The sequence below is a fragment of the Symphalangus syndactylus genome, chromosome 1 (assembly GCF_028878055.3).
Source record: "Symphalangus syndactylus isolate Jambi chromosome 1, NHGRI_mSymSyn1-v2.1_pri, whole genome shotgun sequence".
Taxonomy (NCBI): Eukaryota; Metazoa; Chordata; class Mammalia; order Primates; family Hylobatidae; genus Symphalangus; species Symphalangus syndactylus.
In genome coordinates, this window is record NC_072423.2 from 79,340,446 (window position 1) to 79,366,043 (window position 25,598).

The window sequence follows — 25,598 nt, forward strand, 5'->3', positions numbered from 1 at the left end:
TGTGTCCATGTGTTCTTATTGTTCAGTTCCCACTTATGAGTGAGAACATGTGGTGTCTGGTTTTCTGTTCCTGTGTTAGTTTGCTGAGAATGGTTTCTAGCTTCCTCCATGTCCTTGCAAAGGACATGAACTCATCCTTTTTTTATGGCGCATAGTATTCCATGGTGTATCTGTGCCACATTTTCTTTATCCAGTCTATCATTGATAGGCATGTGGATTGGTTCCAAGTCTTTGCTATTGTGAACAGTGCCGCAGTAAACATACGTGTGCATGTGTCTTTGTAATAGAATGATTTATAATCCTTTGGGCATATACCAAGTAATGGGATTGCTGGGTCAAATGATATTTCTAGTTCTAGATCCTTGAGGAATCACCACACTGTCTTCCACAATGGTTGAACTAATTTACACTCCGACAGTGTGAAAGCGTTCCTGTTTCTCCACTTCCTCTCCAGCATCTGTTGTTTCCTGACTTTTTAATGATTGCCATTCTTTTGTTGTTGTTGTTGTTAGTTATACTTTAAGTTCTAGGGTACATGTGCACAACGTGCAGGTTTGTTACATATGTATACATGTGCCTTGTTGGTTTGCTGCACCCATTAACTCATCATTTACATTAGGTATATCTCCTAATGCTATCCCTTCCCCTGTCCCCCATCCCACGACAGGCCCCCATGTGTGATGTTCCCCGCTCAGTGTCCAAGTGTTCTCATTGTTCAGTTCCCACCTATGAGTGAGAACATGCGGTGTTTGATTTTCTGACCTTGTGATAGTTTGCTGAGAATGATGGTTTCCAGCTTCATCCATGTTCCTGCAAAGGACATGAACTCATCCTTTATTATGGCTGCATAGTATTCCATGGTGTATGTGTCCACATTTTCTTAATCCAGTCTATTACTGACAGACATTTGGGTTGGTTCCAAGTCTTTGCTATTGTGAATAGTGCCACAATAAACGTATGTGTGCATGTGTCTTTATAGTAGCATGAATTATAATCCTCTGGGTATATACCCAGTAATGGGATTGCTGGGTCAAATGGCATTTCTAATTCTAGATCCTTGAGGAATTGCCACACTGTCTTCCACAATGGTTGAACTAGTTTACACTCCTACCAACAGTGTAAAAGTGTTCCTATTTCTCCACATCCTCTCCAGCACCTGTTGTTTCCTGACTTTTTAATGATCACCATTCTGACTGGTGTGGGATGGTATATGATTGTGGTTTTAATTTGCATTTCTGTGATGACCAGTGATGATGAGCATTTTTTCATGGGTCTGTTGCCTGCGTAAATGTCTTCTTTTGAGAAGTGTCTGTTCATATCCTTTGCCCACTTTTTGATGGGGTTGTTTGTTTTTTCTTGTAAATTTGTTCAAGTGCTTTGCAGATTCTAGATATTAGCCCTTTGTCAGGTGGGTAGATTAAAAAATTTTCTCCCATTCTGTAGGTTGTCTGTTCACTCTGATGGTAATTTCTTTTGCTGTGCAGAAGCTCTTTAGTTTAATTAGATCTCATTTGTCTATTTTGGCTTTTGTTGCCATTGCTTTTGATGTTTTAGTCATGAAGTCCTTGCCCATGCCTATGTCCTGAATGGTATTGCCTAGGTTTTCTTCTAGGGTTTTTATGGTTTTAGGTCTAACATTTAAGTCTTTAATCCATCTCAAATTAATTTTTGAATAAGGTGTAAGGAAGGGATCCAGTTTCAGCTTTCTACATATGGCTAGCCAGTTTTCCCAGCACTATTTATTAAATAGGGAATCCTTTCCCCATTTCTTTTTTTTGTCAGGTTTGTCAAAGATCAGATGGTTGTAGATGTGTGGTGTTATTTCTGAGGCCTCTGTTATGTTCCATTGGTCTATATATCTGTTTTGGTACAAGTACCATGCTGTTTTGGTTACTGTAGCCTTGTAGTATAGTTTGAAGTCAGGTAGCGTGATGCCTCCAGCTTTGTTCTTTTGCTTAGGATTGTCTTGGCAATGCAGTGTCTTTTGGTTCCATATGAGCTTTAAAGTAGTTTTTTCCGATTCTGTGAAGAAAGTCATTGGTAGCTTGATGGGGATGGCATTGAATCTCTAAATTACCTTGGGCAGTATGGCCATTTTCACAATATTGATTCTTCCTATCCATGAGCATGGAATGTTCTTCCATTTGTTTGTGTCCTCTTTTATTTTGTTGAGCAGTGGTTTGTAGTTCTCCTTGAAGAGGTCCTTCACATCCCTTGTAAGTTGGATTCCTAGATATTTCATTCTCTTTGAAGCAGTTGTGAATGGGAGTTCACTCATGATTTGGCTCTCTGTTTGTCTGTTACTGGTGTATAAGAATGCTTGTGATTTTTGCACATTGATTTTGTATCCTGAGACTTTGCTGAAGTTGCTTGTCAGCTTAAGGAGATTTTGGGCTGAGACGATGGGGTTTTCTAAATATACAATCATGTCATCTGCAAATGGACAATTTGACTTCCCCTTTTCCTAATTGAATACCCTTTATTTCTTTCTCTTGCCTGATTGCCCTGGCCAGAACTTCCACCGCTATGTTGAATAGGAGTGGTGAGAGAGGGCATCCCTGTATTGTGCCAGTTTTCAAAGGGAATGCTTTCCAGTTTTTGCCCATTCAGTATGATATTGACCGTGGGTTTGTCATAGATAGCTCTTATTATTTTGAGATGTATTCCATCAATACCTAATTTATTGAGAGTTTTTAGCATGAAGGGCTGTTGAATTTTGTCGAAGGCCTTTTCTGCATCTATTGAGATAATTATGTGATTTTTGTCGTTGGTTCTGTTTATGTGATGGATTACATTTATTGATTTGCATATGTTGAACCAGCCTTGCATTCCAGGGATGAAGCCAACTTGATTGTGGTGGATAAGCTTTTTGATGTGCTGCTGGATTCTGCTTGCCAGTATTTTATTGAGGATTTTCCCATCGATGTTCATCAGAGGTATTGAATTAAAATTCTCTTTTTTTGTTGTGTCTCTGCCAGGCTTTGGTATCAGGATGATGCTGGCCTCATAAAATGAGTTAGGGAGGATTCTCTTTTTTTCTATCGATTGGAATAGTTTCAGAAGAAATGGTACCAGCTCCTCTTCGTACTTCTGGTAGAATTCAGCTGTGAATCCGTCTGGTCCTGGACTTCTTTTGGTTGGTAGGCTATTATTGCCTCAATTTTAGAGCCTGTTATTGGTCCATTCAGAGATTCAACTTCTTCCTGGTTTGGTCTTGGGAGGATGTATGTGTCCAGGAATTTACCATTTCTTCTAGATTTTCTAGTTTATTTGTGTAGAGGTGTTTATATTATTCTCTGATGGTAGTTTGTATTTCTGTGGGATCGGTGGTGATATCCCCTTTACCATTTTTTATTGCATCTATTTGATTCTTCTCTCTTTTCTTCTTTATTAGTCTTGCTAGCGGTCTGTCAATTTTGTTGATCTTTTCAAAAAACCAGCTCCTGGATTCAATGATATTTTGAAGGGTTTTTTGTGTCTCTATTTCCTTCAGTTCTGCTCTGATCTTCGTTATTTCTTGCCTTCTGCTAGCTTTTGAATGTGTTTGCTCTTGCTTCTCTAGTTCTTTTAATTGTGATGTTAGGGTGGGCATTTAGTGCTATAAATTTCCCTCTACACACTGATTTAAATGTGTCCCAGAGATTCTGTACGTTGTGTCTTTGTTCTCATTGGTTTCAAAGAACATCTTTATTTCTGCCTTCATTTCATTATTTACCCAGTAGTCATTCAGGAGCAGGTTGTTCAGGTTCCATGTAGTTGTGCGGTTTTGAGTGAGTTTCTTAATCCCGAGTTCTAATTTGATTGCACTGTGGTCTGAGAGACAGTTTGTTGTGATTTCTGTTCTTTTACATTTGCTGAGGAGTGTTTTACTTCCAACTATGTGGTCAGTTTTGGAATAAGTGTGATGTGGTGCTGAGAAGAATGTATATTCTGTTGATTTGGGGTGGAGAGTTCTGTAGATGTCTATTAGGTCCTCTTGGTGCAGAGCTGAGTTCAAGTCCTGGATATCCTTGTTAACCTTCTGCCTTGTTGATGTGTCTAATATTGTCAGTGGGGTGTTAAAGTCTCCAATTATTATTGTGTGGGAGTCTAAGTCTCTTTGTAGGTCTCTGAGGACTTGCTTAATGAATCTGAGGGCTCCTGTATTAGGTGCATATATATTTAGGATAGTTAGCTCTTCTTGTTGAATTGATCCCTTATGATTATATAATGGCTTTCTTTGTCTTTTTTGATCTTTGTTGGTTTAAAGTCTGTTTTATCAGAGACTAGGATTGCAACCCCTGCTTTTTTTTGCTTTCCATTTGCTTGGTAGATCTTCCTTCATCCCTTTATTTTGTGCCTATGTGTGTCTCTGCATGTGAGATGGGTCTCCTGAATATAGCACAGTGATGGTTCTTGACTCTTTATCCAATTTGCCAGTCTGTGTCTTTTAACTGGGGCATTTAGCCCATTTACATTTAAGGTTAATATTGTTATATGTGAATTTGATCCTGTCATTATGATGTTAGCTGGTTATTTTGCGTGTTAGTTGATGTAGTTTCTTCCTGGCATTGATGGTCTTTACAATTTGGCATGTTTTTGCAGTGGCTAGTACCAGTTGTTCCTTTCTATGTTTAGTGCTTCCTTCAGGAGCTCTTGTAAGGCAGGCCTGGTGGTGACAGAATCTCTCAGCGTTTGCTTGTCTGTAAAGGATTTTATTTCTCTTTCACTTATGAAGCTTAGTTTGGCTGGATATGAAATTCTGGGTTGAAAATTCTTTCCTTTAATAATGTTGAATATTGGCCCCCACTCTCTTCTGGCTTGTTAGAGTTTCTGCTGAGAGATGAGCTGTTAGTCTGATGGGCTTCCCTTTGTGTAAAGTAACCCGACCTTTGTCTCTGGCTGCCCTTAACATTTTTTGCTTCATTCCAACCTTGGTGAATCTGAAAATTATGTGCCTTGGGGTTGCTCTTCTCGAGGAGTATCTTTGTGGTGTTCTCTGTATTTCCCAAATTTGAATGTTGGCCTGCCTTGCTAGGTGGGCAAGTTCTCCTGGATAATATCCTGCAGAGTGTTTTCCAACTTGGTTCCATTTTCCCCGTCACTTTCAGGGACACCAGTCAGATGTAGATTTGGTGTTTTCACATAGTGCCATATTTCTTGGAGGCTTTGTTCATTTCTTTTTACTTTTTTCTCTAAACTTCTCTTCTTGCTTCATTTCATTCATTTGATCTTCAATCACTGATAGCCTTTCGTCCACTTGATCGAATTGGCTATTGAAGCTTGTGCATGCATCACGTAATTCTTGTGCCATGTTTTTCAGCTCCATCAGGTCATTTAAGGTCTTCTGTACATTGTTTATTCTAGTTAGCCATTCATCTAATCTTTTTTCAAAGTTTTTAGCTTCCTTGTGATGGGTTCGAACATTCTCCTTTAGCTCAGAGAAGTTTGTTATTACCGACCTTGTGAAGCCTACTTCTGTCAGCTCGTCAAAGTCATTCTCTATCCAGCTTTGTTCTGTTGCTGGTGAGGAGCTGCGATCCTTTGGAGGAGAAGAGGCGCTCTGGTTTTTAGAATTTTCAGCTTTTCTGCTCTGGTTTCTCCCCATCTTTGTGGTTTTATCTACCTTTGGTCTTTGATGCTGGTGACCTACAGATGGGGTTTTGGTGTGGATGTCCTTTTTGTTGATGTTGATGCTATTCCTTTCTGTTTGTTAGTTTTCCTTCTAAGAATCAGGTCCCTCAGCTGCAGGTCTGTTGGAGTTTGCTGGAGGTACACTCCAGATCCTGTTTGCCTGGGTATCACCAGTGGGGGCTGCAGAACAGCAAATATTGCTGCCTGATCCTTCCTCTGGAAGCTTCGTCCCAGAGGGGCACCAGCCTGTATGAGGTGTCATTCGGCCCCTGCTGGGAGGTGTCTCCCAGCTAGGCTACACGGGGGTCAGAGACCCACTTGAGGAGGCAGTCTGTCCGTTCTCAGAGCTCAAACACCGTGCTGGGAGAACCACTGCTCTCTTCAGAGCTGTCAGATGGGGACGTTTAAGTCTGGAGAAGTTTCTGCTGCCTTTTGTTCAGCTATGCCCTTCCCCCAGAGGTGGGCTCTATAGAGGGTGTAGGCATTGCAGAGCTGCGGTGGGCTCCACCCAGTTCGAGCTTCCCTGGCTGCTTTGTTTACCTACTCAAGCTTCAGCAATGGCGGACGCCCCTCCCTGTGTCAGGCTACTGCCTTACAGGTGGATCTCAGACTGCTGTGCTAGCAGTGAGCAAGGCTCTGTGGGCGTGGGACCTGCCAAGCCACGTGCAGGATAAAATCTCCTGGTGTGCCATTTGCTAAGAGTGTTGGAAAAGCACAGTATTTGGGTGGGATTGTCCCGATTTTCCAGGTACAGTCTGTCACAGCTTCCCTTGGCTAGGAAAGGGAAATCCCTGAACCCCTTGCGCTTCCTGGGTAAGACAATGCCCCACCCTGCTTCAGCTCACCCTCCATGGGCTGCACCCACTGTCCAACCAGTCCCAGTGAGATGAACCAGGTACCTCAGCTGGAAATGCAGAAATCACCATCTTCTGTGTCAGTCACGCTGGGAGCTGCAGACCGGAGCTGTTCCTATTCAGCCATCTTGGAACGGAGTCTCTAATGATCGCCATTCTAACGCGTGAGATGGTGTCTCATTGTGGTTTTGATTTGCTTTTTTTTTGAGACAGAGTCTTGCTCTGTTGCTCAGGCTGGAGTGCAGTGGCACAATCTTGGCTCACTGCAACCTCCGCCTGCTGGGTTCAAGCAATTCTCCTGCCTCCGAGCCTCCCAAGTAGCTGAGCCTATAAGCACATGCCACCATGCCTAGCTAATTTTTTGTATTTATTTATTTTTTTTTGTATAAAAGGGGTTTCACCATGTTAGCCAGGATGGTCTCGATCTCCTGATCTCGTGATCTGCCCACCTTGGCCTCCCAAAGTGCTGGGATTACAGGTGCGAGCCACCGTGCCTGGTCGATTTGCATTTCTCTAATAACCAGTAATGATGAGCTTTTTTTCACATGTTTGTTGGCTGCTTAAATGTCTTCTTTTGAGAAGTGTCTGTTCATATCCTTTGCCCACTTTTTGATGGGGTTGTTTTTTTTCTTGTAAATTTGTTCAAGTTCTTTGTAGATTCTGGATATCAGCCCTCTGTCAGATGGATAGATTGCAAAAATGTTCTCCCATTCTATAGGTTGCCTGTTCACTCTGATGATAGTTTCTTTTGCTGTGCAGAAGCTCTGTAGTTTAATTAGATCTCATTTGTGAATTTTGGCTTTTCTTGCCATTGCTTTTGGTGTTTAGTCATGAAGTCTTTGCCCATGCCTGTGTCTTGAATGGTATTGCCTAGGTTTTCTTCTAGAGTTTTTATGGTTTTATATCTTACATTTAAGTCTTTCATCCATCGAGTTAATTTTTGTATAAGTTGTAAGGAAGGGGTCCAGTTTCAGTTTTCTGATATGGCTAGCCAGTTTTCCCAGCACCATTTATTAAATAGGGAATCCTTTCCCCATTTCTTGTTTTGTCAGGTTTGTCAAAGATCAGATGGTTGTAGATGTGTGGTGTTATTTTTGAGGCCTCTGTTCTGTTCCATTTGTCTGTCTTTCTGTTTTGCTATCAGTACCATGCTGTTTTGGTTACTGTAACCTTGTAGTATAATTTGAAGTCAGATGGCGTGTTGCCTCCAGCTTTTTCATTTTGCCTAGGATTGTCTTGGCTATATGGGCTCTTTTTTGGTTCCATATGAACTTTAAAGTCGTTTTTTTTTCTAATTCTGTGAAGAAAGTCAATGGTAGCTTGATGGGAATAGCATTGAATCTATAAATTACTTTGGGCAGTATGGCCAATTTCTCGATATTGAGTCTTCCTATCCTTGACCGTGGAATGTTTTTCCATTTCTTTGTGTCTTCTCTTACTTCTTTGAGCAGTGGTTTGTAGTTCTCCTTGAAGAGGTCATTCACATCCCTTGTAAGTTGTATTCCTAGGTTTTTTATTTTCTTTGTAGCAATTGTGAATGGGAGTTTACTCATGATTTGGCCCTGTTTGTCTATTATTGGTGTATAGGAATGCTTGTGATTTTCACACATTGACTTTGTATCCTGAGACTGCTGCAGTTGCTTATCAGATTAAGGAGATTTTGGACTGAGACAGTGGGGTTTTCTAAATATACAATCATGTCATCTGCAAAGAGAGACAATTTGACTTCCTCTCTTCCTATTTGAATACCCTTTATTTCTTTGTCTTGCTTGATTGCCCTGGCCAAAACTTCCAATACTATGTTGAATAGGAGTGGTGAGAGAGGGCATCCAACCCCTTGCGCTTCCCAGGTAAGGCGATGCCCCACCCTGCTTCGGCTCACCCTCCATGGGCTGCAGCCACTCTCTAACCAGTCCCAATGAAATGAGCTGAGTACCTCAGTTGGAAATGCAGAAATCACCCGCCTTCAGTATTGATCTCGCTAGGGAGCTGCAGACGGAAGCTGTTCCTTATTGGCCACCTTGCCAGCCACCAGTTCATCTTTTTAGTGCATTTCAAAGTAAATTAAAAATATTTGAATATTTTACTCTATAAACTTCTTAAGCATATCTGTACTAATCTTTGTATTATTCCTGTGTCATCTAAACTTGGCTTTTGAAATAGTTAATTCTTAGCATATCAGAAGCCAGATACTTTTGCAGCTCTTTGGTTTGTTTTTTCCTTAAAACAAAGTCTTGAATATACTGCTGGACTGGAAATGGGGAACTACTACCCAAAGTACACAAACATTAAAATTTTTAATTGTGTTAAATCTTTCTGAATTTTCTTCTCACTGTAATTCAATGTTGTGCTTTCTGCTTAACATTAAAATAATTTTATATATGTATATTCTTTTAGATACCTTTGTCTGGATATGGAGGAACAAGCAATCTTATTTTGGAAGGCGTTAAAAAATTATCTGACAGTTACATGGTAACAGTGAATGGCTTAGTACCTGGCAAAGAAAGTAAAATTGTTTTTTCTGTCCGCAACACTGGCTCCCGAGCAGCTTTTGTTAAAGCAGTAGGTTTTAAGGATTCTCAGAAAAAAGTTTTGCTGGATCCTAAAGTATTGAGGATTTTTCCAGATAAATTTGTACTCAAGGAAAGAACACAAGAAGTAAGTATAAAAGTTTCTGTGCTAAAAACATCAACTCATTTTAAAATTAAGTTAATAATTATGTATTTTAAAGCCAAAAGCTAAAATAATACTTGAAAATAATGTAGGAGTAGAAGTACTTATGTGATCTTGGAAATGCCATGCATATGCACTTGTGTCTGTGTCGAATTTTTAGGCTCATAAGATCGTTGAATCAGAATGAAATTACTTAAAAATATTTAATATTTACTCCGATTTTTTTTTCTTGGCATCAGGATGTTACTTTAATATATAATCCATCAGACAGAGGAATCAATAATGAAACTGCAACAGAACTATCAACTGTATACTTATTTGGTGGAGATGAAATTTCAAGACAGCAGTATCGCAGGTAGATTACTGATCTTACACAATGTTGGGAACCATTCAGTAGAAATGATGAAGGCTTCTGTGGCTTGGGATTTGGAATTTTTAGAATATTTCACTATTTATTAGTGAACTGGTAGATGAAAAATGTGGGTGATGAGCTACCACAATGTGAGGAAAAAATACCCGTAGGAAATTCATCTCCTATATTTCCTTAGAATGTGCCTTCTTTTCTAGATGAACATTTTGTGCCACTCTTCCTTTACTCAGTAGGTGCATCATACTTCATAATAGGACCATTTCCATAGTGTACTCTTGATGACATGTCAAGTGACAGTGTCAGTTTTATAAAAGATTTAAGAACTACTGAATGATTATATTGTATAAACACAGATGACTAGTTAGTAATATTTCTGGTAATGCTGTGAATTACTTGAAAGGATCAAGTTGAATTTTCGAAATGTGTAAGATGTTTAACTTGTAGATACTTAAAAAGTATGAACTACTATAAAATCTGATACATCTAATTTAAATATAGGGCGGCTGTGTGGCTCATGCCCAGCACTTTGGGAGGCTGAGGTGGAAGGATTGCTTGAGGCCAGGACTTCAAGACCAGCCTGGGCAACATAATGAGACCCTGTCTCTAGAAAAGAAATAGAAAATTTAGTTGGATGTGGTGTTGTGCACCTGTAGTCCTCGCTACTTTGGAGGCTGAGGTGGGAAGATCACAATCCCAGGAGTTCAAGGCTGCATGCAGTGAGCTATGATTGCACTCCAGCCTTTGTGACAGAGCCAGACCTCTCTCATAAATAAATACATACATACATACATACATACATAAATAATTTAAACATAGTTTGATATGCCGAACTTTTGGAAAATTTAGGATGTTGATTTAGGTTTAGGCGTGATTTAAAGATATGAATTCTCTTATTGTAAAGTGTAGCTTCCTAGATTAAAGGACCTAACATAGGTTGAGTGCAGCTCGTGGTGTGTCATCTGCTAATAAAAAATCACTAGAAAGGGGGTGTGGAGGAATACGCCTGTCTCCTTCCGACCCTTTGTGCTTGACTGTGTTTTATTCTAATACAGAATTTGGGAAATCGTTTTGTTTTTAATTTGTTGAGGGTCATTGGAATGTTTTACAAGAGGGAATTTAATGGCAACTTGCTACATGATGTTAGAACAGACCAAATAAAAAGCTTGCCTTTGAACCTGGTTTTGTTTCTTAATTAAGTATTTTGGAAATAGAAACTGACATTTGGAGAAATCACATTATGAGGTATTCTGATGTGTTTTTTTCTCTCAATTGGGATATAGAAATCAGCGTATTGTTTTCAAACTCTTTGCCATAAAATTACAGTAGTGAGATTTTTTTTGTGTACATCTGAGTATTATAGAGAAATTTACGTTTCAGTTTTCTCACCTCAGATTCTCTGGAAGGAGCCAGATAAACATAGTTGTATGGTAATTTAGGTATTCCCCTTCAAATGTTTCCATTTTTAGCATGTTCTTTTGTGTTCTGAGACAAATTTCTAGCTACGACCAAATTATCACAAATAATGAAAATGTAGGACCTGAAAAGAATCTAATTTTACTCTTCTTTTAGGGAATTCTTGTTTGATGTTAATATTTAACTGAAACTGATAATTTTACAACCATGTGTAATTTTTGAGGGAACTTCCAAAACAGGTTTTTCTTTTATGTGTAAGGTCTGTGTACTAATATATCAGTATTAGTGGGATTTGCCAAATGCATTAGTGAAAATCTAATTAAAGTTATTTTATATATAACGTCACTTTTAAATAAAAAAAAAAATCTCTCCTGGCAGGGCCCTGTTACATAAACCAGAGATGATAAAACGGATACTTCCAGAACGTAGTGTGCTTCAAAACATTAATTTTGTTGAAGCATTTCAAGATGAACTATTAGTAACTGAAGGTAAGAATCTCGGCATGTCTTGATGTATTTAATCTTTTGGGTCATTTATAGTATTATCTAGGTCCAATGATGTGATATAAGAAGGAAGTGTTAGTTTAGATACAGTGTCAGGCAGAATTTGAGCCACAGCCCTGCTGTATGAGTTTGAACAAATTACATCATTGAATGTCAGTTTCCTTATCTTGTAAATGGAAAGAAGAGTGACATCTAGCTCATCTAGCTTTTCATCCATACAGAGTTGTTATAAGGATTCGATGAAAGAGCTTTGCTGCTGTATAAATGTTACATGTTACTTTCTGCACTTATTCTCTAGGCAACTTTGTAAACAGGAAGAGGAAAATGGTCACTACTAAATCAAATTAATTGCTACTTAGATTTGATTGCAAACTTGCACTCATTTTGAGGTTACTGTGCTATCGTGCCTATTGTAAGATTTATGGAAGATGTGGTGGCAAAAAAACTTCAAAATAGACAGTAATAAGGTGACACTAACCTACATGGTTAGCCCTGTTTACACTAAACATTTCAAATATTTAACCATATTTATTATTCATACAAAATATAAATATATTGAGACATACAGACTGTGTAAAAATGTATATACAGATTTTCACCATGGTGTCATTTATAATAGCAAGAAGCTAGAAGTAACCTTAATGCCCAAGAATAGGGAGTTATTTAATTATGTGGTAGAATATTTGAAGCCATTAGAACAATAATATGAATCTGTACTGAATGACATGGAAAGCTCTTCATTTATCACAAAACCTTTTTGAAGTTTGCATAGTAAGATCTCATTTTGCTAAAAATTATTACATATATATTTACATAAGTAAAATTACAGGCATATACACACCAAAATAATAAGTGGCTAGTTTTGGTGGTAAATTTCAGGTGGTAGCTTTTCCCTGTTTTTGTTTTCCGTTTTTTAGTGATGGAATATATTTTGCTTCTGAAATATGAAGTGATGAAAGGATATTTATGCCTTGGTAGGGGTGATGTTGAATAGTCTGTGAACTTTTCAATAAGTGGGGGTCTAGATCATCTGCTCAAAGGGAAGGCAAGGATGAGTGGGTTAAAAATGACAAAAAGACTTGAAATGGACTTGTCAGGAGTGTGCTAAGGGACCAGAGCAAAGGAAAAAAACCTTGGATTTGGAGTTGAAACTGAAGACCCATCTGTCCCACTGCAGCCCCACATCTTCCTCATAGGAAGGATCCAAATATGAGATAAGCTGAACTGTGCTATGGAGATGGAACACTAACACTTAGTAACATGGTCCAACTGTGGTGAAGACTGTAGGGAACCAGAGTTTGCAGTGGTTCAGAAGTTGGCATAGCCCCACCATATAGCAACAGTCCTCTCATTGAATGGTGGATGCATCCTGAGAGAACAAGGTGCCAGTAGGTCTATGGACACTGGATGCCGAGGTACTGGATGCAGTCCTTGTCCATGAGGGTCTTACAGACTCAGGGGAAGACAGATGACTCAGCTGTGATATGAAAAGCGCTGTTATAGAGAGAGCTGTGTTTACAAATCTGGGAGGGCACCTCACTTAGAATGAGATGATTCTTGAGGTATACTTGAAGAAAGAGGAGGAGTTGGCAAGGTGAAGATGAGACCAGAATGAGGAAGAATGCTCCAGGTAGAGCTGCATGTCCAAAAATTAAGTCACATATTGTATTAAGAGTTGTGTTGACACAGCCAACCAAGAGCTCAAGTAGCCTGTCAAGATCACCCATCTAAGATGGGGTTGAGCTGGGACTCAGGCCAGGTCTTTGGGACACCAGAATTTCACCTCAAGGAATACTGTATTCCTTGTGATTGTAAGTTTATTGCCCAGAGGAACGAAGGAAACAGTTTCACTTTTTCCTGTTGGTACCATAGATCACCTGTGAGTATACAGCAGTTGAAGCTTTTATGTGATGAATTTCAGTAACATTTGCTTGAGCATGTTACTATTCCAAGGATTTGTAACAATCTTGCTTTTACAAAATGTGTAATTTGTAGCATATATTTTTGTCGTTGATTTAAACTTTTTCAGTCAGGAGTCTTGCTTAAGTTATAAATTTAAATTTATAGTTACTGTGTTCTTTTAAAATTTCCCTGTCAAAATATATGACTTAAAGACTATCTAATTTAACACTTCTTGTATATACAAATTTGGGTGGCCTAATCTAGAGATGTTAATCTTGAGCACTATTTCATTAATCTATAAATATTTAATTAAATTAATAGTGCTAGTTTCTACATTTACTTTAAATTGAATGTCTATGAGACTGCCACTTAAAAATCATGGACCCTTAACTTCTGTACTTCAGATTCTTCCTCTTTGCAGTAGAGGTAATAGTACCTATCTCAAAGAATTGTTTTGAAAATTAACTAAATTAATATATATAAAGGGATTAGAACAATGTCCACATTAAGCTTCATATAAGTGTTTGTTGCCGAATATATCTACAAAACCATTCTTATTTTAATGCTCACAACCCCTGATACAGATCGTTACTCTATATTATAGTTGGGGAAACTAAGTTCAGAGAGGTTAAGTAACTTGCCAAAAGTGACAAAGTAAGTGAGTGGCAAAGGTAGTTCAAATTCAGGTTCCAAGTCTGAGCTGTCAGCCACTGGTGCTGAATTGACTGTAATTTTGTGCCAGGTGGTATACTAGTAATCCAAATGTCACCTCCCACAACCCAGGAAACTAATATTCTATAGCTATAAATATACAAATGTATCTGTTACTTTGTGGTATGCTTGTGTAAACATTCATGTATTTCAAACATTATTTTCTATTTCAGTATATGATCTTCCCCAACGACCTAATGATGTTCAGCTCTTTTATGGAAGCATGTGTAAAATTATACTTTCAGTAACTGGAGAATTCAGAGATTGCATTTCTAGCAGAGAATTCCTTCAGCCTTCTTCCAAAGCTAGCTTGGAATCTACAAGGTAAAATAAATGAACAGAAATCTTTCACCAGATTTCAGGATGATTCGATTCATAGCAAAGCTGATCTTTTTTCCTGTACTTTACTATTGTTATTATTTTGTCTCAAAATTTTTATTTCACCTTTATTTTAAAATTTAAGTTGAAATAATTTCAAACTTTCAGGAAAGTTTAGAAATAGTGCAGAGAACTCCCATATACTCTGCACTCAGACTCACCGTTGTTAACAGTTTACCACCTTTACCTTATCATCCTCTATTTGTATGGAAGGTTTTTCTGGACCATGTAAGAGTAAGTTTCAGGCATGATAACCAATTAGCCCTAAATTTCCTAAAAACACTCTCCTATGGCCAGATGTGGTGGCTCACGCCTGTAATCCCAGCACTTTGGGAGGCCAAGGCAGGCGGATCACGAGGTCAGGAGATTGAGATCATCCTGGCTAACACAGTGAAACCCTGTCTCTACTAAAAATACAAAAAAAAAGTTAGCCAGGCATGGTGGTGGGCACCTGTAGTCCCAGCTACTGGGGAGGCTGAGGTAGGAGAATGGTGTGAACCCAGGAGGCAGAGCTTGCAGTGAGCCAAGATTGGGCCATTGCATTCCAGCCTGGGCAATAGCAAGACTGTCTCAAAAACAAAACAAAACAAAACACTCTCCTACATAGCCATGGAAAACTCATCCAAATTAGGACATTTAATAGCAGTATACTACAATCATTTAGTCCACAGGTTCCATCCACATGTTATTGTTTGTTCCAATAATGTCCTTTATATTATAGTTAAATGACAAAACAACAACAACAAAAATAACCTTCCTCTTTGCCGTTTCCTCTGTGGTCCAGAGTGTAATCTAACATCACATGATGCATCTGGTTATCCTGTCTGCTTACTCTCTTTCAGAATAGAGTTCCTTAGCCTTTCCTTATCTTTCTTGACTGAGATAATACAGAAGGTTCAATTATTGTATCAGATCCACAGAATCAGACTTCATCCAGAATTAAGCTTACTAGTAATTTTAGGTGAAGCCTGGAGAAGTCTGGGACTGGCGGTGGCGCTTCCTAGGTCCTTTTGGCAGCATTAATACTTGAGCTCTTGTTCAGATTTGACACAAGGTCTCTAAATTGTGCATGTGCTACATGGCTTACCCGAAATGAAGAGCTATATTGAGCATGAAAGTTCTGTTTTGCACTTTGATAATTACATAACTTATGTGGTAATTTTTCACATAACTGCATCCCATGAAATCAGAAGCTTCAGGTTTCTTTACCACAAATAATTCTAGACAGAGCAGATACATCTTGCAAAAAGCATTCCATAGATAAGGACATTAGTGTGTGTGCTAGGAGATCTGTCATTAGCAAGATCACTGGGAGATTTCACCAAATCATCTTTCATTTTTCTTGAGCATTCCCTGGTAAAAAGGAGAAAATAGATTGCAGGCCGATTGCTAATCCTTTCTTACCAATGACCTTGATGTTTTTATGGAGTCCAGGCCAGTTACTTTGTAAAATATCTCGCAATTTCAGTTTGCAGATTCAATTTTCACACTTTTGGCAGGAATGATGCTGTTTGTTTTCTCTGTGCATCTTCTCAGGCAGTGTACAATGCTGATTTGTCCTATCACTAATACTATTTTCATCACTTAGTTAGAAATGGTGCCTGCCAGATTTCTCCACTGTAAAACTAATGAATATCCTAGAGGGAGTTCTTTAAAGATCATGATTATCTTGTTCCTCATCAAACTGTGAGCATCCATTGATGCTTGTTGCCTGAATTATTTTCATCATGGTTACCAAAGGGTGATTTCTAATTCCATCTTTCTACATTTATTAATTGGCTTTTTACTATGAGGAAGAGATTTGCTTTTGGCCCTTTTATGTAATTATTCACTGATATTGGAGTGGACTCTGGGTGCAGTGTTGATCCTTCACTGTCGTTATTTGGTCCTGCATTGCATTCTGGCTTCCGATCCTTTTGATAGGTCTCCCGTCCTTCTTTGCGCGCTTTCTTACTCATTGGCACAGCAGGATGTTTAGGCTCATCATATACTTTCCCTGCCCCACCCTGGAATAACCATTTCTCTCAGAAGCTGAGAATAGAGAATGGTGTTAGAAACCAGGGTGCAGGCACTAGGTGTGCTCATGCTGTTGAGGTATCCTTGCTTCTAGGCCCTCCCTGTGGACAAACCCAGGAAACGTGGACTAATATACAAATCCACGCACTTCTATATTTACTTCTGTTTATAAATATGTTAAATGAGCTTACTCTGAAGCCTCCAATTCTAATCTAACACCACAGTGCCTTTCCACATTTATACGCTGTTCTCCAGTACTCGAACCCTAGCCCCATTATCTTCAGTATATTTACATTTTTACTTAATCCCCCTATTTTTTAACTAATCTTCCCATTGCACGGCTGTCTCCCTGAGCCCAGTGCTGCTGACCCAGACTGGCTGAGTGTTCCCTGCAAGTCCCAGTGCCACCACCCACCCCTGTCACCCCTATACTTTATGTATTTTTTTAAAAGACAGGGTTTTGCTGTGTAGCCCAGGTTGGACTCCTGGCCTCAAGTAATTCTCCTGCCTGAGCCTTCCTGGTAGCTAAGACTACAGACACCTGCCACCACTCCCAGCTAATTTTTCTTTTTTCTTTTTGTAGAGGTGGTGTCTTGCTATGTTACCCAGGCCGTTCTCAAACTCCTAGCCTTAAGCAATCCTCCCGCCTTGGCCTCCCAAAGTGCTGGGATTATAGGCATGAGCCACCACACCCAGCCTATACACATTGTAAGCTTTACACAATATGAATAATTTTTATTCACTAAAAAAACCTGATACGCACTTTTAACTTTGTCTTAATGTTTTTAGATTTATGAAGAATTAATATAAAAATATGTGATACAATCTGGCCTTTTATCATTTTTAACTTCTCTGTCTCTTTCTTCTTGTCTAACTTTTTCATTTTTAAATAATTTTTTAGCGACTTGGGAGCTTCTGGGAAACATGGTGGCAACGTCTCTTTGGATGTTTTACCAGTCAAAGGTCCTCAGGGTTCTCCTCTTCTCTCACAGGCGGCTCGCCCGCCTCCAGATCAGCTGGCCTCCGAAGAGCCGTGGACTGTCCTACCCGAGCACTTGATTCTGGTAGCTCCTTCTCCTTGTGAGTATGTCAACTGTGACACCTCAGAGGTCTGTTCTGGCGTCCGGGTCTGCACTCCCTTTGTGCCCATGGCCCATCCAAGACACACATGGGCTCCTGCACATTGAGCTGTGACTTGCCCAGGCCCTGCTTCCACTGTTGGAGACCCCACTCAGACTTGCCTAGAGCAGAGTCCTTGTCCCAGGGCCACACTCCTCAATGAGGCTCCCAGTTCCGTTCCCCAATGGCAGAGCCACACCCCTGCCCGCAGAGATACAGCATTGGTTCAGAGTAGAGTGAATCTGCTACGTGGGTGTGAGCTCAAGTTAAGACCAAGTAGTGACAATTTCCAGGATTCCTTTTTCCTCTTTGTTTACTACCAAGGATTGGAAATTTCTGTAACTGAGCAGTTGAGAAAGCAGTAGCATACTCGTGTATCTATTGAGGGTTCTGGTTTATTAGTTGTTAATATTTGTCTTTTTCACTGTTGTTAAATGTAAGTAACATTTTATTTATCTGACAAAATAGGTGACATGGCAAAAACTGGACGTTTCCAGATTGTGAATAACTCTGTGAGGTTACTGAGATTTGAGCTGTGCTGGCCAGCGCATTGCCTCACAGTCACGCCGCAGCATGGATGTGTCGCGCCAGAGTAAGTCTGACTTCTGTGTTCCTCTGCGTGTTACTTAGATGCTGGCTTGGTGACTTTCAAAAGATCAAATAATATGTCATTGTAATTTATCCAGTTAAATTTTGCACCGTGCTGACTGCACAAAGCACGTGCATGGTGCTGCAGGTCAGCTGTGAGCTCAAGTGGTAGGCGGTCTAGTGGAGCAGAGATCTGCACACACCTGGTTATGCTGTCACCCAGGAGGGTAAAGGGACACACACATTTGAGGTGGAACAGAGTCCCTGGTATGGAAGACTTCAGAGCATTTCCTTCTTAGGACTCTGCCCATGAAATTACAAAGCAAGGAATGCAACTGGACATGGGATGAGGGGTCGCGACGTGTCCCGAGCCCAAACACTTCTGCCGTTTCTTACCTTGGTTTGGGTTGTGTGTTCTGCTGGCTTTTTCTGAATGATGTTTTTCAGACAAAGCTTCTTCAATTTTAGTATGTATGAGCCATAACCTTGCTTACGGTTTTCTATGTAGAATATTCTAGGACAGAAGGAAGTCTTTTGGGGCCAGCCATTTATACACAGCTGCCTGCCCTCTGTCCACAGCCTGGTTGTTGATAGGTGGGAAAGCCACAGCTCTGCAGCTTTTCAGGACTTCATCTGGTCAGCACATGACTCCCACATCTGCACGTTCCTTTATATCTGGGATTAGCAACTTTGCAGAAAGACAACATGAAGTTTATTTAGTTTTTGCAAAATGATATGCTAAAATTTTAGGAGAGTTTACTTGCCTGAGACTTTTAGCTGAGGCATGGTCAGGGACACTCCAGAGAGCATTGCTGGGACCAGAGCAGTCAGTTCGGCATGCAGCAAGCGTTTCTCATGTGCCACACACCCTTTCAGCTAATGGTAGAACAGGTTCCTCACAGCCCGCTTTTTCTGTAGCCCCATGTGTTTAGCAGGGGAAGACAATCTTGCCCTGTCATTTTTGACATGTGTACTGAAATAGCTTTTCAGTCTGGTGATTTCTTTAAAATCACAAATCTGATCCCATTGTCCACTTTTAAACTCTTCTCTGGCATCCCCTGGTTCTTGAAGAGAATGTTGAGCCCAGAAAATATGAGCATCCGGGTCATACAGAAACACGTTTTTTTCTTCATTTCTTCTCCATCTCCCCCACCCTTTTTTCCAGTTTCCTCTGCAGCTGCTTCTTTCTCCCCGTGCTATACTTGCATTCTTCTTTATTCTCACGTGGCTCAGAGCTTTTGTAGTCTTGGTTTTTTGCTCTAGAAATTTTTACCGTGAGTTGCTCTTAAAATGGTATTCCTAAGGCATGGTTTGTTTTCACATGAGTTTTGCCCTTGCGTCATGGGTTCATGCTGGTGAGTTCCTTGTTAACCGTTGAGTCGGGTGGAGGCGGGATGAGCATGTGGGAGCCGCATGGGAGTGAGCTCTGTTCTTTGCTCTTCCTGAGCAGTGAGGAAATGGCCATTGGCTGGTAGACAGTATTTATAACTCCTGTGATTACTGCTGTTAAAATGCAGGCTCTTTTTAATTTTCTTACTAATTTTTTTTTAAAGGAGTAAACTACAAATTCTTGTGAGTCCTAATTCCTCCTTATCCACAAAACAGTCAATGTTCCCGTGGAGTGGTTTGATCTATATACACTGTGATGATGGACGGAAGGTACTTTTAAAAGTGGTTTGGTTTTTTTTTGAGTGACAATTCTGTTTGTAGCTTCAGTTTCGTAATCCTTATTAGCACTTAATGTGTACTTGACCCTTCATATTTGTGGGTTCCACATCCAAGGATTCAACCAACCACAGATTGAAATTATTTGGGGAAAAAGTAATACAAATAAATACAGTATAACAATGTTTGCATAGCATTTGCACTGTACTAGGTATTATAAGTACCCTAGAGATGATCTAAAGTATATAGGAGGATGTATGTAGGTTATGTGCAAATACTATGTCACTTTATATACAGGACTTGAGCATTGAGGATTTTAGCATCCTCAGGGAATCCTGGAACTAATCCCCCATGGATACCGAGGCATGATTATTTGTATTCCGAGGCCAACTAGTTAGAGCATTGATATAGAATTTTTCCATAGTGATCAGAACAATTCTCTTGGGGAATGGGTGTGGAGAGTGGATCCTAGAAGTGATTACTAATTTTTGAAATTTGCTTTAAAAAAAAAAGGTGATGGGAGGGAGGAGATAGAATCACAGATTTACCTTGAGATCTAAATAAACTTTAATTCCTAAATTTATTGATGTTTTGTTTGTTTGGCATTTCTTTACCATGATTTAAAAATGGAATTGTTTCGTTTAAAATGATAGATACATTTGTAGCTTATCCCTTTATTTGGCTCATTTCAGAAAATTGTGAAAGTTCAAATTCGAGAAGATTTAACTCAAGTGGAACGTTTAACTCGTTTGACCTCCAAACCATTTGGAATTCTTTCCCCAGTATCTGAGCCTTCAGTTAGTCATTTGGTCAAACCAATGACAAAACCGCCTTCCACAAAAGTTGAAATAAGAAACAAGAGTATTACTTTTCCTACAACAGAACCTGGTGAAACTTCAGGTATTGTATCACAAAATTATGTAATTCAAATGTCTGCTGATATATTGAGTCTAATGCTTTATTCTTAGCCATAAGTTGGTGATAAATACAAATTTCCTCCTACTTCAGGAGAAAAGTGGACATTAGCAATCATTTCAATGATGGGCTGGATTTGGGATCTGAACAATCTTAAAATGTGAAATCTTGGCATTTACTAACTCTGTGTATTCCAGGAATCCTAGGTTTTATTTGATGGTCAGAACCTTTCCTGCACCTCTCACCAGATCCTTGACCAGAATTGTTAATAAGTTAGCTGATGAAGAAGACAGGACAGTGGGTGGAGCCTGGCTTCATCACTTACTCACGTGACATTGAGGCTCCAGACAGGTCCAATGGACTTGCTCAGTTTCCCCATTTGTAAAATGGCCTTTGGAATTAACTTCTTCCACAGAGGGCTTCAAGGATAAATTTAGTAATTCCTGTATGGGCAGACCCTGACTTACGGTGGCTTGACTTACCATTTTTTGACCTGGTGATGGTGTGAAAGCCATGTGCATTCAGTGAAAATCGTATTTTGATTTTTGACCTTGCCCTGGGTAGCGACACAGGGTGCTGCACCCTCTTGTGATTCTGGGTGGCGGCAGCCCTGAGCCACAGCTTCTAGTCAGCCACGATCACAAGGGTGAACAGCTGATACTGTATTCTGCAGTGCACTGTCTTCAGTAAATGACATGAGATATTCAACCCCTTGTTATAAAATGAACTTTGTGTTAGAGGATTTGCTCAACTGTGGGCTCAGGTAAGTGTTCTCAGCACGTTTAAGGCAGGCTCGGCTTACGGTAGGTTAAGTGGATTAAATGCATTTTCCACTTAGGATAATTTCAGCTTAGGATTACTGGGACGTGAGGAGCATTCGTGTTCAGTAATAGTGATATATGTACAGCAGTTAGCATGGTGTTTGTTGTCTGTTAGGCACTCTGTATTGCTAACATTCCTCGAGAGTCCTGAGATCATTTATTTTTGTCCCTGTCTGTCTCTCTCACTGCTGGCTCAGGCTGAATGAGCAGTGTTGTCAGGGGACCTGTTAGAGAGGATATGGGTGCATCTCTCACCTGCCATCTAGCTCCTTGCCTCTCCATTGATTTTGTCTATCCCCAGCCTCAGCCTCCTGCTTCCATGGTCTCCCTCCTGGACCTTGCCATTCAGCCCTGAAGCTCCCTGCCCTGAGCCTGGCACTTGCTGACTGTCGCCCATCTCTTCAGCTTACTCACCGAGGGCTCACAGCAGTTCTCTGGCCTCCCTGAGACCCCCTGCCCGCTGGCCCTGCCTGTTTTGTGCTCTCTCCCAGCCTGCCCATGCCCCTCTCCTCTTGTCACTTCTGGACTCCTGAGTCTGTCCTTATAGTTGCTGTTTCACAGGCTTGCATGACTGCCGGGTGCTCCTCTCCCTCTCCTTTCCTTCCTGGCAAGATCCCAACCCTGGCTTGTCCCAGGAGCCTAGCTCCTCCTGCCTCCACCCTTGCAGTGAAACCACACTGGAGGGAGCTTCTCCGCCCTGCTGGGGGTTCCTGGTGCCCCTCCACATGAGGCTTTGCTGCCTCTGCTCCTGTGTGTGTCCTGCAGCTCCCGCCACCCCCCACAGCTGGGGGCCCTTCTTTCCTCTAGAAGCTCCTGCCACCTCCCCTGCTCCTGCTGTCACTCTTCCTAACTCTTGACTTTGCCTCACACGTGAAAAATAGACAGGCCCTGAGACTCAGTGAAAGGCTTCTGTTTCCATCACAGATGAACCCTCTGCCTGGAACCGGGCCTATCCATTCTCGCCTCTTGGGGGGCTTCCTGTGGTCCCCCCTCTCACCAGAGCCATCAGCTTCTCCCTCTTTGTTGATGTGTCTCCACCAGCACCAAGTACACTCCACCATCACCGGGTTAAGAAGCATCTTCCTCGGCCCCCACACCCTTTCCTTGTGGCTACCCCTGTCTCAGCAGCCCCCTGCCCTCACTTCCTTAGGCCATGGCTGCCGTCACCTCATGCCCGGAACTCCGTCCTATGGAAGTCACTTAAGAGCTCCATGTGCCAAATCCAGGGTCCGTTTTGTGTCTTGGTTGACTTGACCTCCCAGCACCGTCGACTGTTCCTCCACTTTGGAGGACTTCTCTGTGCAGCTGCTGTGCGCCGGGGCTCAAGTTTTCCTGCCTCACCTGCTCCTATTCAGATCCCTTGCTGACTCCTCTCCCTGGTTTCTGAAGACTGGCAGGGTCCTGGCCCAGCCTGCCTGTGCCTTTCCTTCGCTTCTGTCTGTGTTCTCCTGCACAATGATGGCCTGTGGCCTATGACTCTCATGACTTCCCGTGTGCTCAGGCCCAGGCATCGCACCCCAGCGCCTGCTTGGCTTCCACATGTGGGCGTCTCACGGGCACATCAGATGTGATATGCCCAAGAGAGGTCCTACGCCTCCTCCAGGCTCAACCTCATGTCAGTAAGTGGCAACACTATCTGTTCATTGGTTGTTATTTCTGATTTATCTTCTTCCTCCCTCCTCCTACTCAGTCCATCAGCAAGTCCTTTGAAGCTTGTCTTCAAAGTAGAGGCCACACATGCCCATGTCTTTTTCTCCCCTTTGCCACTGTCCAAGCTGGAGGCAGTCACCCTGTGCATCATCTCATAGCCAAACTGCTGCAGCCATGACTTACCTGGGCTTCCTCGTCCCCTTCAATGCCTTGCAATCTCTTTTCTACAGAGCAGTCTGTAACACTTTAAAAATGTAAATCATCTTATTGCTCCTCTGCATAAGTCCTTTGGTATCTTTGCATTATACTTGTAATAAAACCTAAAACAGAATATCTGACATACCTGATTTTTTAAGAAAATACTGTGGTTCTTGTTGAACTCCTTTAGGGATCTAATGATTGGTGTTTTTTAACCCCAGTCTGAGGTAGTAAGGCCCGTCACAGTCATCTGCTTGTTCTCCAGTTTCTCCGAATTTGAGTTATGATATATGTGTTCCTTTTAGAGAGCTGTCTGGAACTCGAGAATCATGGCACCACAGATGTGAAATGGCATCTGTCATCTTTAGCGCCACCTTATGTCAAGGTCAGTCATGACTGCCTCAGATACAATCGTTTTAATGTTTAAACTTTATCCAGTATGTTCTAAAAACTGACTATGAGCATAGGTTGATATTGCTGGTTATTTGCTTGTTTGTTTTCTGAGACAAAAGTCTTGCTCTGTTGCCCGGGCTGGAGTGCAGTGGTGTGAACACTGCTCACTGCAGCCTCAGCCTCCCAGGCTCAAGCAATCTCCTGCCTCAGCCTCCCATGTGGCTGGGACCACAGGTGTGCACCACCATGTCCAGCTAACTTTTTGTTTTTTTGTAGAGATGGAGCCTCACCACACTGCCCAGGCTGGTCTCGATTTCCTGACCTCAAGCAATCTTCCCACCTCAGCCTCCCAAAGTGCTGGGATTACAGGTGTGAGCTGCTGCACCTGGCCTTGCTGGTTGTTTGTTCCACCAATTCATTTAGTTGGTTTTCTCTTTAGATGAGGATGATATATGCCTAGTCTTTTTCACAAGGTGGTTTTGAGCGTCAAATTAGAGAATATGTACGGAAATACATGTTTGCTCCATTTAATGCTGTCTCCTAGCCCTGATTTTATCTGAAATAACTTTATTTTGAGAAATATGTAAAAATTGTATTTCTGAGCATTGTACGTGCACATGCATGGCTTTCCCCCTCGTGTTCTGAGTGCTGTCGTATGTTCCCAGCCAGCAGTGCAGGAAATGGAGCTTAGCGCTCTTTACCTACTATGTATTGCAGTAATCTCCACCAGGGCACCACCTGAATTCAGCGGGTGTGTCATTGGTGGTGTTTAGAACACTGTGGTCTCTCTGCCATGTATTTTGTGTGATAGTAACAGTTTTGAGCCATAATACTACCAAAATGTGTACAAAAAAGAGTTTCTGGACCTACTGTGAAAAAATTAAAAACTACTTGGGAGGCTGAGGTGGGAGGATCGCTTGAGCCCAGGAGGTTGAGGCTGCAGTGAGCTATGATTACGCCACTGCACACCAGCCTAGGCAACAGAGCCAGACCCTATCTTAAAAAAATAAATAGATAAAAATTAAAAACTGGTATTGCATAAGTTATTAAAATGCACATTCAACAGGGTCTTCAGAATCTTTGAGGAAAAGATAGTTGTTTGACATTATGAGCCTCACTATAAAGATCACTATAGCCAGGGAAGTGATAAAAGTCGCCTTGTGTGACCTCTCCTTTGGTGATGTGAGTCAGCATGATGGCCTTCTGCAGAGCTCAGTCAGGTAGCACTCCCATTTTGGGAATACCTTGTGTTCTTCTTGTCCACTGCTAAGTGTGTTGGTGTGTTCTCAGCAGCCATAGAGGTAATAGTGTCTCTGTGGGATTGATCCATTGGCTTTATGGTTTTTAATTTGCTTAAATGATTGCTTTGCAGGGAGTTGATGAAAGTGGAGATGTTTTTAGAGCTACCTATGCAGCATTCAGATGTTCTCCTATTTCTGGTCTACTGGAAAGCCATGGGATCCAAAAAGTAGGTTTTGATATTTTTTTCCATAGGCAGTTAGTAAGAATATCATGTAAATTGTCCAGGAGTGCCTCATTTGATTCCACCCATTTAGCTTGTTTCACCTGGAGCCGTGCTACTCACAGAGCCAGTCTGCACACAAGAGAAGAGTCTGCCTCACTTACAATGCACTGTAGCAGATAGTGTGAAAAAGTGGTCAGCTAAACAAAACGGCACACTTAGCAATAAAGACCACAGACTGCCAGTGCTTACAGTCATACTGCACTGATGGAGACGAGAGTTTTGTCTGTCAGCCATAGCCAGAAAAACCTGCCATTACTCAAAAACAGCTCGGTATTTGTGGCATAGTCAACA

General features: G+C 41.1%; 1 protein-coding gene across 22 annotated transcripts in view; it reads left to right on the top strand.

Annotated features, from left to right (window-relative positions):
* Nucleotides 1-25,598, top strand: part of CEP192 (centrosomal protein 192) — a 132,310-nt gene that overhangs the window by 88,949 nt on the left and 17,763 nt on the right. For 21 of the 22 annotated variants that reach the window (XM_055239315.2, XM_063641262.1, XM_055239324.2 and 18 more), the window contains 10 exons: nucleotides 8,865-9,125; nucleotides 9,380-9,495; nucleotides 11,302-11,411; nucleotides 14,213-14,363; nucleotides 17,335-17,513; nucleotides 18,021-18,144; nucleotides 19,694-19,799; nucleotides 20,498-20,705; nucleotides 23,695-23,774; nucleotides 25,155-25,250. In XM_055239315.2, coding sequence (XP_055095290.2) covers nucleotides 8,865-9,125; nucleotides 9,380-9,495; nucleotides 11,302-11,411; nucleotides 14,213-14,363; nucleotides 17,335-17,513; nucleotides 18,021-18,144; nucleotides 19,694-19,799; nucleotides 20,498-20,705; nucleotides 23,695-23,774; nucleotides 25,155-25,250 — 1,431 coding nt within the window. Of the gene's footprint in view, nucleotides 1-8,864; nucleotides 9,126-9,379; nucleotides 9,496-11,301; nucleotides 11,412-14,212; nucleotides 14,364-17,334; nucleotides 17,514-18,020; nucleotides 18,145-19,693; nucleotides 19,800-20,497; nucleotides 20,706-23,694; nucleotides 23,775-24,058; nucleotides 24,152-25,154; nucleotides 25,251-25,598 lie in introns of those variants that run through there. The other variant, XM_055239364.2, reaches the window with a different exon arrangement.